At 48.1% G+C, this 14,838-nt stretch overlaps 1 protein-coding gene and 1 non-coding gene across 2 annotated transcripts in view; one reads left to right on the plus strand and one right to left on the minus strand.

The window, feature by feature from the left end:
* Positions 1-7,278: 7,278 nt before the first annotated feature.
* On the minus strand, positions 7,279-7,442 carry LOC111763600 (U1 spliceosomal RNA). The gene has a single exon (XR_002796437.1). It is a non-coding gene; the product is annotated as a U1 spliceosomal RNA (small nuclear RNA).
* A 6,350-nt stretch (positions 7,443-13,792) lies between these two features.
* The window catches only part of CAND2 (cullin associated and neddylation dissociated 2 (putative)), a 45,272-nt gene continuing 44,226 nt past the window's right edge, over positions 13,793-14,838 (plus strand). Inside the window, exon 1 of the mRNA XM_058288829.2 lies at positions 13,793-13,905. Within this exon, the coding sequence (XP_058144812.1) occupies positions 13,838-13,905 (68 nt within the window). The 5' untranslated portion in view covers positions 13,793-13,837. The remainder of the gene's footprint in view (positions 13,906-14,838) is intronic.

Raw genomic sequence — 14,838 nt, forward strand, 5'->3', positions numbered from 1 at the left:
CTCATTCCGCAGAGTGCAAAATGAGGGATCTGGGCTCAATTTAAGTGGCTTCCAAAGTGTTTTTTAAAAGCCAAAAAAGCCCTTTGATGAAAATTAAGAGACATCCTAACAGATCAAAGTGGATTTGTTTTCAGCTTCTGTTCGGGGCCAGGGGGCTGGGCAGGGGCCACCAGCTCAGCGTCTCCATCGCCCTTGCACGCAGCCTCCGGGGTGCTGACGCAGAACCCCAGAGGCTGCAGGGAATCCAGGCTGACAACCAGGGGAGGGCAGCAAGACGGACCATTCCCGGAAATCTCTGAGCAGAGGACAAATAGGTCTAGAAAATGCTCCCTTCGGCTCCTAGAGGAAACGGTTTCACGTACATGGATCCTGTTTTGTTTTGTTTTGTTAAGTAATTTTAAATTTTGAAATAATTATGGATTTGTGCAGTTTTAAGAAATAATACAGGGGGTAAGGGGAGAAAAATAAATAAATAAATAAATATTAAAAAAAAAAGAAATAATACAGGTAGATCTCATGGACCTTTTCCCCGGTTTCCCCCAGTGGTAACATCTTGAAAAACCATTGTACAAAGTCTCAACGACATGGATACAGTCGGGGCACAGAATGTTTCCATCAACAAGAAGACCCCTGGTCTTGCCCTTTTACAACCGCCCCCACTTTCCTTCCCACTCCACCCCCAGCCCTAACCCCTCGCTGCCGCTGATCTGTTCTCCATTTCTAGAATTTTGCCATTTCAAGATTATACAAGTGGAACCACATATAGTTTGTGACCCTTGGGGACTGGCATTTTTTCACACAACATAGTTGTCTGGAGAGCCATGCAGGTGTTTCTGTATCGAGAGCTTGTCTCTTTCGCGGCTGAGTAATATTCCATGGTACGCTGTCCCACAGTTCATTGACCCATCTACCTGCTGAAGGACGTCTGGATGGGTTCCAGTTATTGACAATTACAAGTAATGCACATCGTTTCCTTTCCTACTTGCCCCACAGCACATGGTAAGTGCGTGTTTAGTTTTCTAAGAAACTGCCAAGCTGTCTTCCGGATCGGGGAACCATTGTGCATTCCCACCAACAGTGAGTGAGAGTTCTTGCTGCCGCTCATCCTGGTCAGCATTTGGTGTGGTCAGGGTTTTGGATTTTAGCCATTCTAGTAGCTGCGTAGTGGGATCTTGTTTTAATTTGCAATTCGCTAACCACTAATGATGGCGAGCTCTGTTGCATATGCGTAGTTTCCATCTGTCTATCTTCTTTGAAGTGTGGATTCAGACCTTTCACCCATTTTTAGATTGTGTTTGTTTTCTTACTGTTGTGTTTTAAGAGTTATTTACATTATTTCTGATACAAGTCCTTTATCAGCTAAGTGGTTTTGCAAATATTTTCTCCCGGTCTGTGGATTGTCTTTTCATTCTCTTAAAGTGTGTTTGCAGAGTAGAAGTTCTTCATTTTAATAAGTCAAACATCCATTTTTTCTTCATGGATCATGCTTTTGGAGTTGTATCTAAAAAGTCATTGCCAAACCTAAAGTCACCTAGCTTTTCTGCTGTGTTATCTTCTACAACTTTTGGAGCTTTGTCTTTACATTTAGATCTATGATCCATTTTGAGTTAATTTTTGTGAAGGTATAAAATCCATGTCCTAGATTTATGTATGTATGTATGTATGTATCTATTTTTTGCATCTGGATGTCTAGTTGTTCCAGCACCATCTGTTGAAAACACTATCTAGTCTTCACTGAATTCTCTCAATTCTGTCCCACTGATCTATTTGTCTGTTCTTTCACCAATATCTCACTGTCTCGATCACTGTAGCTTTATAGTAAGTCTTGAAGTCGGGTAGTGTCAGTCTTTCACTTTGTTCTTCAGTATTGTGTTGGCTATTCTGGGTCTTTTGCCTTCCAATTGGTCAAAATCCACAAAATAACTTGCTGGGATTTTAATTGGGGTTGTGTCTATACATCAAGTTGGGATGAACTGATGTCTTAATAATATTTGGTCTTCCTATCCATGGGCTTGGAAACCTCTCCATTTATTTACATCTTTGATTTATTTCATCAGAGTTTTATTGTTATGGAAGCAGAGAGATTCAATGATCGTGTCTTAAAGGCCAGGACTCAGGAATATTCTTGAGAAGGAAAAATTTATTATGACTGGCTGGGCCCAGAGACTTCTGTCCAAAAAGTTGAGCCCTGAATAGGATTTCTAGGTCCCTTTTATATCGAGGATGAAGGAGTGGGGGAGTCAAATAGTGCTTTTATGAAAAAAGGACTTTTCTTTGTTAGTTTCTTAGAGTTTTAAGTGTTAGTCTGAGTACCAGATAGGTGAATTAACATATCCCCCACATTCAAGGTAAGCTTGAATTAACATATCCCCCACATTCCGTCTGGATGTAACTTTGAATACGCATTCAGTCTACATCCTTTCTGAAAATTAAAGCCTATAGGAACTATATTACTTAATTGGCTTTCTAGAAACTAGGCGTACTTGGATACAGAATTAGATACTTTTGAATTCATGCACGGGCTATATTATATTCCCCCCTTTGAGGCCAAGTTTAAATTTATTAAGCTTTGGCATCACTATTTCTGGAGTTATGAGGTGAGCCACTGTCTGTGTTTTTATTGCATTGTTTATTAAAGCACATACTTTAGTTATTATTAAGGAGAGGAAGCAGGGAAGAACGATGAGAGCATGGGAGGATTTTCGGCTATTTGCTGTTTTGATTGACTACCCCACCTATCAATCCCCCAGTGAGGGCCCATGATAAAGTCCTTGGGGACTATCTGGGGCTGTTCCTTGCTCTCAGAAGATATCTTTGTTCTGGAGAGCAGAATCCTGGGGAGGGGGTCTTCCAGCAGCCATCTTGGGGGTTACTGAGGTCCACGTGGACTTTCTACCAGGTTCCAGATCCGTCTATTAATTCCCTGTCTTACTAGCCTGCTTTATTCCGCCCCCAGAGACTTTACACCTTTAATCTTAAAGGGGTGCTGAAGGGAGATGATCCTTCTTCTGTAGCTACTTCCTGCTGGTTATGGGCTGTATTCCCTACCTGACAAGGTGTAAAAAACCCTGTTATTCTATTTTGATTGGAGGAGGATGGATCTGGCATCCTATATGAAGCTGGATGAGGTTTCCATATGGCTAACAAGATGTTGATTCTGAAAGAAATAATTGGAATTTTGAAAATACATGGTTCCTCTCAGAGGACACTTGATCACAGAAGTAGAAAAGGTCAGGTGCCTGCAAAGGCGGCATTTTCCTAAAGTTGGTGGGAAACAGTATATATATATATATATATATATATATTTTTTTTTTTTTTTAAGTTATTTTATGCTGTTGGTTAACTTCAGAGACCACATGGGAGGTCCAAGGTTCAAACCCCGGGCCTCCTTGACCCGCGTGGAGCTGGCCCATGCGCAGTGCTGATGCGCGCAGGGAGTGCCCTGCTATGCAGGGCTGTCCCCACATAGGGGAGCCCCACGCGCAAGGAGTGCGCCCTGTAGGGAGAACCGCCCAGCACGAAAGAAAGTGCAGCCTGCCCAGGAATGGCGCCGCACACACGGCAGCAAGATGACACAACAACAAAAAAGAGACACAGATTCCTGGTGCCACTGACAAGAATACAAGTGGACACAGAAGAACACCCAGGGAATGGACACAGAGAGCAGACAAGTCGGGGGGGTGTGACGTGGGGAAGGGGAGAAATAAATAAAAAATAAATCTTAAAGTCTATGTAGAAATAAAAAAATAAAATAAAATAAAGCGAATTGTAATCCTACCAAAACAATGAAGTCATTAAATAATAATAATAATAATAATAATAATAATAAGCTGTAGCTCAAAAATGACCATACCAGAGAAATGGAAATTATGAGTCAAACTGATGGGCTTTGTGTTTCTGTCTGTGTGCCGTGGCTCTTTAGTGTTTGTCGGTTTAGTCACCGCCAGTGTATGTTTTCATGCCTCGGGATGGCGGTACTGAATTGTGTGAAATGGTGAACTTTGGTTAGGCTGGAACTCTGGAGCACCAGGTCAGTCGACTAAAAGAGAATTGCAAGAGATTGTTGGGAATACTATTCTAACAAACTACTTACAAATAGACGTCTTTGATATAATCCGGGAAATTTGAACACGGACGGGTATCGGATTATTTAAGGAATTATTGTTCTTTTTGTTAGGCGTGGTAATGGCAAGCAGGTTATGCAAAAACAACGACCTTGGTTGGCGAGGCAGGCTGAAGTGATTACTAATGACATGACATCGTATCTGGGATTTGCTAGAAGCACTCCAGTTGCTAGAAAAACGTGAGGGGGAGGAGAGGAAGCAAGAAGGGTCAGCCTCTATTATAGTAGAAATTGTGGGATTGGTTTGTGGGGGTTCATTGTACTATTCTCTCTACTTTTTTGTATATTTGAAAATTTTCACAATGAAAGTTTTAGGAGCGCAGTGTATCTCTGGCTCCAAATGCCACCGTATCGGGAGGTGTCACTGCTCTTCAAAGGGTCTGGACTGTGGATTCTGTCTTCCTTTGACTCTAGTATGGAAGCAGTTAGTAGTCAGACACCAGGAGGCTCCTGGCTGGAAATTGTGTCAGGCTCAGTTACCTATCCGTAGTGTAGTCTGATCTGCCGGTACAGTTCTGTGCTTTGGGAGACTTCCAGCAGTCTTTGTAAATAAGTAAATGTGAGTTTTTAACCTTTATGATGAAGGGAGGGGGAAAAAAGAAGGTGCTTTAGAGCATCATTGTTTCATTTTTTAGATTGTGTTCATTTTTTTTTTCCAGATTTATTTATCTCCCTCCCCGCCCCCCATTTGTCTGCTCTCCATTTGCTGTGCGCTCTTCTGTGTCTGCACATCTTCTCCTTAGGAGGCGCGGGGAACTGATCCTGGGACCTTCCAGAGCGGGAGTAGGATGCTCAATCTCTTGCACCACCTCAGCTCCCTGGTCTCCTGTGTCTCCCCTCGCCTCTCCTCCGCGTCTCTTGTCGCGTCATCTTGCTGCGCCACCTCTCAGCTTGGGCCAGCTGCTGCGCGGGCCAGTACTCTCGTGCAGGCCATCCCTCCTGCGCAGGCTGGCACTCCAGGTGGGCCAGCTCACCCCACGGGCCAGCCTGCCTTTAGGCCCTAGGAATCAAACCCTGGACCTTCCATATAGTACAAGGGAGCCTAATTGCTTGAGCCACATCTGCTTCCCAGACTGCGGTAATATTTATACAACAGAAAATTTCCCATTTTAACCACTTGCAAGTATGCAATCAGTGGTGTTGATTATATTCGCCATGTCGTGCTACCATCTCCACCATCCGTTACCAAAACTTTCCACCACCCCAAACAGAAACGATACCAATTAAGCATTAACTCCCCATTCTCCAGCCCCACCCCTGATAATTTGTATTCTAATTTCTGATTCTATGAATTTGCATGTTGTAATTATTTTGTATAAGTAGAATCATACAATATTTGTCCCTTTGTGTCTGGCATATTTCATTCAACATGAGGTCTTCAAGGTTCACCCATGTTGTAGCATGATCAGAACTTCCTTTTTTATGGCTGAATAGTACTCCGTGTATGGAAATAGCACCTTTCGTTTCTCTATCTGCTAGGGGACACTTGGGTTGCTTCCACCTTTGGGATAGTGTGACTAATGCTGCTGGAAACATCGGTGTGCAATCTTGAGAACGTCTTGAGAGCCAAGAGCCCAGTGTTTGGAGCGGGCCCATCTCTGCAGGAAGGAGGTCACTCTCCAAAAAGTCTGGGCCTTGACTTCCCTTGGTGACATCTGGACGTTGCTCACACCCGCGTATATGCCACAGGACACACCTGTCCCATGGGCGTGAGGGCCGGGGGTTAGAGCGCCACATGATGGATACCTGAGGCCGTGAAATGCAAGCTCGTGTACCTAGAATGTCGACCCATTTCTCTGCCTGCAGAACCTACTTCAAGTCTGGCTCACATGCCCCACCTCCCCCTCTGCGTCCCCAGAATTCGTCCCGCAACCTTAGTGCATATCACACTTTGGCATAATTATTGGTGGATGTATGTGTCCCCTCCAAGGTGAAATGATAATAAAAACAACAACGACCAAAGGTAGAGTTCTTTAAAGGCTTGCCATGTTCTAGGTATTAGGCTGAGAGTTTCCCCTCATGACGAGGTACTATAATTTCCATTTTATTAGATGCAGAACCTGAGGCTCAGAAAGATTGAGTGACTTCTCCCAGGTCACACAGCTAAAGGGAAATCACGCTCAGCTCTGTCTTCTCACAGAGCAGTTGTTCTTAAGCTCCTCTCTAATCAACTTGAGGGCAGAGGCGGTGACTGATTTGCCTCTATGTCCCCCCTGTGCCTAGCAAACGGCGGGGCTCTCAGGTAAATGCTCGTTGAAGGAATACTTGAACTTTGGCCTCCCTTGCACACTGGGGGTTTGCCACGCTCTCCCTGCAACCTTCCCACTTCATCCAATCCCTAAGGGTGTGAGAAGACAAGAGTTCAATCCCACTTGCCTCAAGCCACAAACATCTTCCTTCATCCCAGGGAGAACTGGCTCAGTCTTGTAAATAGCCCTGCTCTGGGAGCAGAGAGACCCCAATTTGAGCTCTGGTCTAGCTGTGGGACCTTAGCCAAATCACTTAATCTTGCTGAGCCTCAGTGTCTTCACAGGTCAAGCGGAGAAACCACCTACGCTAAATAATGACTAATTTGGGATGCGGGGACACTCTTTGAGACATACTGAACAACAAAACCACGTCAGACTGGAGGCACCGGAGTTAAAGCATGCTAAGATCCTTATATTATTCAGGAAGGGAGAAGAGAGATTAATCAATTTATTAATTAATGATCGGCTTTAGTAATCAAGTTTTCCTGAAAAATGTTAATGATAACCACTAAACTAATAAAAATGAAATACACAACTTCTAAAACAGCAAAGGGAAAAAAGGGAGGGATAAAGAAAATTTGACCAGTCCAATAGGAAACAAGGAGGAGCAAAAACAGACAGGGTAAATAACTCAAAATAGGATGTAAATAAGGATAAAAGTAAACCAACCAACTCTATCAGTAATCACAGTTAATATACATGAATTAATTGCCACTTTAACAAACTGGATTTGAAAGAATTTGATCTAGGCACATCAAATCACTGGGGCAAAGATGGACGTTTTTGTTTTGTTTCGTCGTTTTGTTTTGGAGGTACTAGGGATTGCTCCAGGGCCCTTGTACAGGGGAGCACGTGCTCAACCACTGTGAGCTACACCAGTTCCCTTTGTTTCCTTTTCTTTTTTTAAAGGGAAGAGTGTGAAAGCAGCCCCCCACTACCACAAATTACGCAGTCGAGTTTCCCACGTTTAGGGAAATCGCAGGGGTCAGCACATCTGGAGCGCAAAGGGTGAGCCTCACCCTGGGAAAATCCCCTTCATGGTCAAGGTCTCTTCCCTGCTAGGTAAGGAGGGAGACGGACTTTTTTTTTTTTTTTAACTTTTTATTTTGGTATAATTATAAAGTCACAGGAAATTGCAAAAATAGTACAAAGAATCCCATGAACCAGAGGACCTTTCACCTATGTTAAATAACTGTAGTACAATATCAAAACCAGGACATTGACGTTGGTTAAAAACTGTTAACTAGACTACAGATATTTCACCATGTTTTCATGCATTCATTTGTATATGTGAACATTTCTATGCAATTGTATTCCACATATAAATTAATTTAACCATCACTGTAGTCAAGGTACAGAGCTATTGCATCACCACAAAGAAACTGCCCAGTGCTATCCCTTGATATTTGTGCACTTTTCTTTTTTTTTTTTTTTTTTTTTTTTAAAGATTTATTTATTTAATTTCCCCCCCTCCCCTGGTTGTCTGTTCTTGGTATCTATTTGCTGCGTCTTGTTTCTTTGTCCGCTTCTGTTGTCGTCAGCGGCACAGGAAGTGTGGGCGGCGCCATTCCTGGGCAGGCTGCTCTTTCTTTTCACGCTGGGCGGCTCTCCTCACGGGCGCACTCCTTGCGCGTGGGGCTCCCCCACGCGGGGGACACCCTTGCGTGGCATGGCACTCCTTGCGCGCATCAGCACTGCGCATGGCCAGCTCCACACGGGTCAAGGAGGCCCGGGGTTTGAACCGCGGACCTCCCATGTGGTAGACGGACGCCCTAACCACTGGGCCAAAGTCCGTTTCCTGTGCACTTTTCAATTAATGATGCTGGGGCCATTTGGAAAAATATAAAACTAGATGCATATTTCACACTGTACAAAAGAATTTTAAAAATGTCATTGCATGGCAAAATGTACCATAAACAAAGTCAAAAGACAACTGACACACTGGGAGAAAATGTTTGCAAAATACACCACACACAAAGGACTGCCATCCCTGATAGATTAAAAAAAACAAACAAACCTGAGGAACAGAACTTCTGGTTTCAGCTCTGACGTGGAAAGAACTTGCGATTATAAGGACAGATACAGGCCATGATAGATCCTGCCATTACCTACAGAGTGGAGTGGGAGAGAGTGTAAACTCCAACGTAAACCATAACCCATGCTTGGCGATTAGTGGCTGTTAGCCTCATTTAGCAAAATAATTCCCACCACCCAGTCAGCAACAGCAGGTCTCCCCTGCCCCGATAACAGATGACTCCAAACCCCCACCCCTGTCCCTAATCCAACAGGATGTGCTCATCTCAAAACCACCCATGAGGATATCACAAGATCGCAGGAGGCCCCTCTGCAAACATGAGTGAAATTTTTTGTTTTTATATTAGCACAACTGGACAGGTAAGAAAATCTTAAACTCTTAAAAGGAGACATAGAAATCATTCAGAGAGCCTGCAATAATAACTGTGGGAACCAGTCATGGTTATCCTCATTTCTCTCTTACTTTACTTCGCCCCTAAAATCAGTCTTGTCTATTTTAACACGACTACTGTTATTACTGCTGCTTATTGGCCCCAGGCGGTACTCAGACTCTAATCCCCTCCCCAGGACTTACGTTTCCCCCCCATTGATGTCCTATATAGAGGCACATCCACTCCCTCCCACGAGCGGGCTGAAGTCTGTTCTTCAGATCCCCCTCCTTTGGGAGAGCTTCCCAAGAAACTTCCTGCCTGCAATCATCAGTCTCCACGTCCCAGTGAGTGCCGTTTCCCTAACATTTGGTGCTGGAAACCCGGGTCTGGGGTCGCGTTGAGACTGACTGATAGGTGAGGAATCTCCACCCTGCTGTTACCGAGAGAACCCATCCAACACCAGACACCGAATCCTAGCTGGGTGAGTCAAGGATTTCTCCGCTGGTGGCTCCTGCTCTCTCTCTCCTTTTTCTGTTGTCCAGAACAACCCACCGAAAATCCTAGCGCTAGATCAGTGACCCTCGCTGTCCCAGAGGGCCAGGGCGGGCAGAAACCCACCAGAAGACATCTGGCTCCAAGTGCAGTTTCCTGTTTCCTTGGGTGATTTCTGACTGATCTGGGGACACCTGTCTCACTCAGAATCTCCCCTGTCCTAGAGGTCCTTAGTTTTACCCACACCACCAAAAATGGGGAACGATGCCATCTAACGATGGCAACGCTCAATAATGTGTTTATCAATTTCAATGAATGTACCACACTGATGAAAGATGTTGCTAATGTGCGAAAACGGAGGAAGTGTGGGGAGCAGGGCATATGGGAATCCCCTATATATTCTCTGTAACATTCATGTAATCAAAGTATCTGTTAAAAAATTTAAAAAGTGAAAAAAATAAAATAAAACAAAACAAACAAAAAAGAACTTGGGGGTCATCACTTCTGTCCTTACAAAAAGAAAAAGCTGAGCATACTGAAATCAATGGCTTTCCTTGAACCCATCTGGGAACTGAGGTCGCAGGGAAAACCGCTGCTCAGAAATCCCGAGAGTCGCGGGGATTTACCTGGAGCAGAAGCCACTGGAGCTATAAACAGGTAGGATGCTTAGGGAATTCTGACGAATTACCAGAGGCTGGGTAAGTGCTAGAAGGAGAGTGAGAAACTCTTGCGGATCACAGTCTTAGGTGACCCCCGTAGTTCAGGGCTTTTACCTCCAGAATCTCCAGGTGATTCTCAAGGTGAAATGCTGAGAAAGACCCCCTGGTGGCTCTGGCCAGGGGAGGGGAGAGTGATCCTGGTGAAACGAGCCCGAGTGTTCTCTGTGACAAAGGCTTCCTCCCCAAGGGAAAGACTGGCCCACCCCGGGAAGGGCATTTCTCCAACCCCAACCCCCTTTCGCCTTCCTGACTCACCTAAAGTGGGAGGAAAAACCTAAAAAACACTTGCCAAGATCACAGCCCAGGGACCAAGAAAAGACAGGGATTTAATCATAAAAGTACAGAAAACTCCCCCTCCCTCTCGTTTTACCTCTACACCAGCAGGGCTCCAGGAAAATAACATGGATGACAGCTGAAAGAGCTACAAGGTGCAGACTGGAAACAAGGAGGGGTTCTTAAGGAAGCAGAAAGACAACAGGGGAGACAAACCAGAACACTGGGGACCTTTAGCACCCGCAGCTACCTCAGTTCCTATTACCCAAAACAAATAATTACACGCATGCTAAAAGGCAAGCATGGAAGCAGATGTGGCTCACTTAACAGAGCGTCCACCTACCATATGGGAGGTCCAGGGTTCAAACACATGGGGTGTGATGAGCTGGCCCACATGCAGTACTGATGCGTGCAAGGAGTGCCCTGCTACACAGGGGTGTCTCTCGCATAGGGGAGCCCCATGCACAAGGAGTGCGTCCTGTAAGGAGAGCCGCCCAGCGCGAAAGAAAGTGCAGCCTGCCCAGGAGTGGCACTGCACACACGGAGAGCTGATGCAGCAAGATGATGCACCAAAAAGAGACACAGATTCCCAGTGCTGCTGACAAGGATGCAAGCGGACACAGAAGAAGACACAGCCAATGGATACTGAGAGCAGACAACTGGAGGGGGCAGGGAAGGGGAGAGAAATAATTTTTTTTAAAATCTTTAAATAAATAAATAAAAAATAAAAGGCAAGCAAAAACACATTCCAAAGAAACAAAGCAAGCAGCAGAACCAGACTCAGATATAACACAGATTTTGGAATTATCAGACAGGGAATTTAAAATAACTATGAGTAATACGCTAAGGGCTCTAGTGGAAAAAGCATCCACACAATGAAATATTATTCAGCAATAAAAAGAAATGAGATATCAAGTGACAAAAAGATGTGGACGAATCTTAAACGTGTATTGCTAAGTGAAAGAAGCCAGTGAAAGGCTGGGTACTGTGTATACGCTTCATGATTCCAACTACGTATCATTCTGTAAAAGGCAAATCTGTAGATACAGAAATAAAGACCAGCGGGTTGCCAGGGATTCAAGGGGAAGGACAGAGGGTGGATAGGTGATTCTCCACAGGATGCTGTAATGTGAATACAGGACATCGTGCACGTGTCCAAACCTATAGAACTTCATAGCACAAAGGGTGAATCTGAAATATATGCAAAAATACAAAAAATCATTTAGAATTTCAGGGAATCCCAGAATGGAATGCAGAATGAGACACAACAATCTAACTATAATATATATATATGATATATATATAAAGCTACCTCACTGAATGGGGAAGGGGGAAAATGTTCTGACTCAAGTATCTTTGGAAACGAGCGGCATCTGTAAAACTAAAGCCAAAAGAAGCTAGACCTGGCACTGCACTCTCGCTGGTGAAGTTGCTCCCCATGGGGGTACAGATAACTATTCTGATACTGCTCTCTATGCATTCTGGATCGGAACAACTGGGTTAGTGGGTGGCAGCTGGCGGCAGCCAGGTTTCTCACTGCGGAGGGGAGGTAGGCGGTTGCAGGTAAGCCAGGCGAGGAAGCTAGACTGACCCCTGTGGTCATGGATTGGAGTTGAAGACGTCAGTTTGAACTCATGTTTAGCTTACTATAGATACAAATGGTTACATATAGGAATATATGGCTTTATCATCTATTCAGCTGCTCCAGCTAAAAGCCTGTGATTCCTCCCTCCCCCTCCACTCCACGTCCAGCCCTTCGGCAGGGCTGCTGTGCAATGTCCACAAACCATCCAGAATCTGTGTTTCTTTTCACCTTCACCAAACCACCGTCATTCTTGGCTGTGGGACAGCTCTCTCCCATTCAGACAGCAGCCAGAGGGACCTTTCTCGAAAGTAAATCGATCCTGCCACCTCCTTGCTTTACAGCCTCCAGTGGCTCCCCAGTACCCTGACCTAAAATCCTAAGTCCTCACCTTGGCCGACAAGGCTGCAGGTGAGCTGGCCACTGCCCACCTGCTGAGCTCACTGAGCTCCCCTCCTCCTGCACCTTTCAGCCACCGCCTCTTCTTTAATACGTCAGGCTTGTTAACACCTTGGGACTTTTGCATTTGCTGTTCCCTCTGCCTGGAAAGCTGTTCCTTCTGATCTTTGCCCCGCTGCCTCCTTTTCATTTGTTGAGGTCTTAGCTCAAGCGTCTCCTCTTGCAAAAAGGCCTTCCCCAACCACCCAGCTACAGTAGACCCACCCCCTTTTATTTTCTGTATAGCGCTTGCTTTCCTCACCTGCTCACTCGTTAGAGACCGTTTCCTCCACTAGCACGTAAGATCCCGGCGAGGCAGGGGCTGTGGTGTCTCCTGCCCTGCTGTGTCCCTGCTGTCCAGAACGGTACTGCAATGCAGTAGCCACTAGCCACAGGGAGCTCTTCCAACTTAGATTGGTTAAAATGAATAAAATTAAGACTTCAGTGCCACAGTTGCACTATTCACATTTCAGTGTTCAATGGCCACATGTGGCTAGTATATTGGTGAGGATTTAGATGATTTCCAACATTGCACAACGTTCTTTTTGCCCGCACTGGTCCAGAACTGAGGTATGCCATAACAACAGGCAGCCAATAAATGTGTGAGAGTCATAAACCCCTTTCTTAGTGAGTGGGAAAACACGGCTCAGAGAGAGTAGGCCATCATCCCAAGGCCACACAGCCAGGAAGTGACCCAGCAGGGATTTGAACTCACGGCTGTCATGCTCCAAAGCATATGCTATTCCCCTTTACCGAGCCAGCAACCTCCTGGGTGTGGAGAGAGACACACGGCTCTTCCTGTCCTCCTACAGATCACCCCTCCCTGAACACCTAACCGTAGAGAGACCGTGGGCAGCTTCACGGAAAAACAGTTGTCCAAGATCAGACTCATTGGCTGTGTGACCCTGGGCAAGTCTTTGCCTCTCTGGGCCTCAGTTACATCACTATAAAATGAGGAAACAGAACCTGTCGACCTGAGGGTTGGGAATGGCAGGAAGGGGCCTGGTGTGGCTGGGTACACCCTTCAGAGCCTGTCGGGCTCCTGCAGACCGGCATGGGGTCTTGGGAGATGGGGGGGAGGGGAGGTGAGCAGTGGGGTGCTCTGGCTGGCCTGACCTTCAAGAGCAGCTCTGGTTATCTGAATTTTTACAGATGAGAAAACTGCAGGTCAGGGAGGTGAAGCTCTTTGCCAAGGCTACAGGGCGAGGAAGCGCGGGGACGCCCGCCCTCCGACACGGCCCGGTACCGCCCTCACGCCGGCCGGCGCGGTGGGGAAGGGGTGCGGGCGGGGAGGGGACGCGGGGACCCGCCGCGGGACGCGGGCAGGTCGGGAATCACGGGGAGAGGAGGCCGGCAGGTGGTGAGCTCCCCGTCCCCGGGGGTGTGCAAGGCGGGGAGCGCGCCGCGGGCTTCGCCCCGCCTCCCGGGCCGCCGAGGCTGCAGCGGGGCGGCGCGGGGCGGGGGCTGCTATTTCGGGCCGGGTGAGCGCAGCCCGCGGGCGAGGCGGGGCGAGGCGGGGCGGGGGCGGCGCAGCCATCTTCCCCGCGCCCCGCGCCATGAGCGCCGCCGCCTTCGCCGTCTCCAGCCTGCTGGAGAAGATGACGTCCAGCGACAAGGACCTCAGGTGCGCCCCGCGCGGCCCCCTGCCCCGCCTCTGCGCCCCGCGCCGGCCCCCCACCGCCGCGAAGCCCTGCGGCCCCCGCGCCCCCCGCAGCCCAGGCCCGCCCACCCCGGGCGCCGTCCTCGCCGCGGTCCGGGTCCCAGTCCTCGCCCGGGGTGCGCGCCCCCGCCCCCGCCCTCGCCCCTGCCCTCGCCCCCGTCCCCGCCCCTGCCCCCCGCCCCCACGTCTTCCTTCTTGCCTTCGGCCCAACCCTCGACGCCCCCCATTTGATGCCCCCAGGCCCTCGGCCCCTTCTTGGGGATCCCAGCGCTTTTCTTACCCCCAGTGACCTTTTCACTGATACCCAGCGCTCTGCCCTCCTTTCCTCAAAATCACCCCCAGACTCCTCTCTCTGTTTCACGGCCAGCCCCTCGCCCCCTCGCCCCCTCGCCCCCTCGCCCCCCTCGCCCCCCTCGCCCCGTCCCCTCCCGAGTTTGCTCAGACGCAGCCCGAAGCGAGGGGCCCGGGCAGGGGCTGACCTCGCAGGCACAGGTGGGGAGTTTTGGGGCGAGGAGGGCCCGACGCCCCCAGCAGGTGTCCTCGCCTCTCACCCCGCCTTCTCCTTCCCGCTGAGGCTCCTCCCCAGCCCTTAGGAGGGCGGCGTGTCATCGCCTCCTGCTCAGGGGGGAAGCGGGGCCCAGGGCGAAGGGCGGGTGGGCTTCAGCGGCCAGGGCGGGACCCCCGGCTGAAAGGAGCCCCGAGAGACCAACATGGCCACACCCACTTACTGAGCGTTTTCCTCGCTTTATCCGGGTTTTACAGATGGGGAAACTGAGGCTCAGAGGTGTGCAGGGCCTAGGCATAGTCCTAAAGCAGGAATCAAAAGCCGGGCGGCCAACACAGAGGCAGGCTCTCAGCGAGTCCCCTGAAGGGGACTCTGGCCCTCCCGCAGCCCGT

Source organism: Dasypus novemcinctus, chromosome 26, assembly GCF_030445035.2.
Source record: "Dasypus novemcinctus isolate mDasNov1 chromosome 26, mDasNov1.1.hap2, whole genome shotgun sequence".
NCBI lineage: Eukaryota > Metazoa > Chordata > Mammalia > Cingulata > Dasypodidae > Dasypus > Dasypus novemcinctus.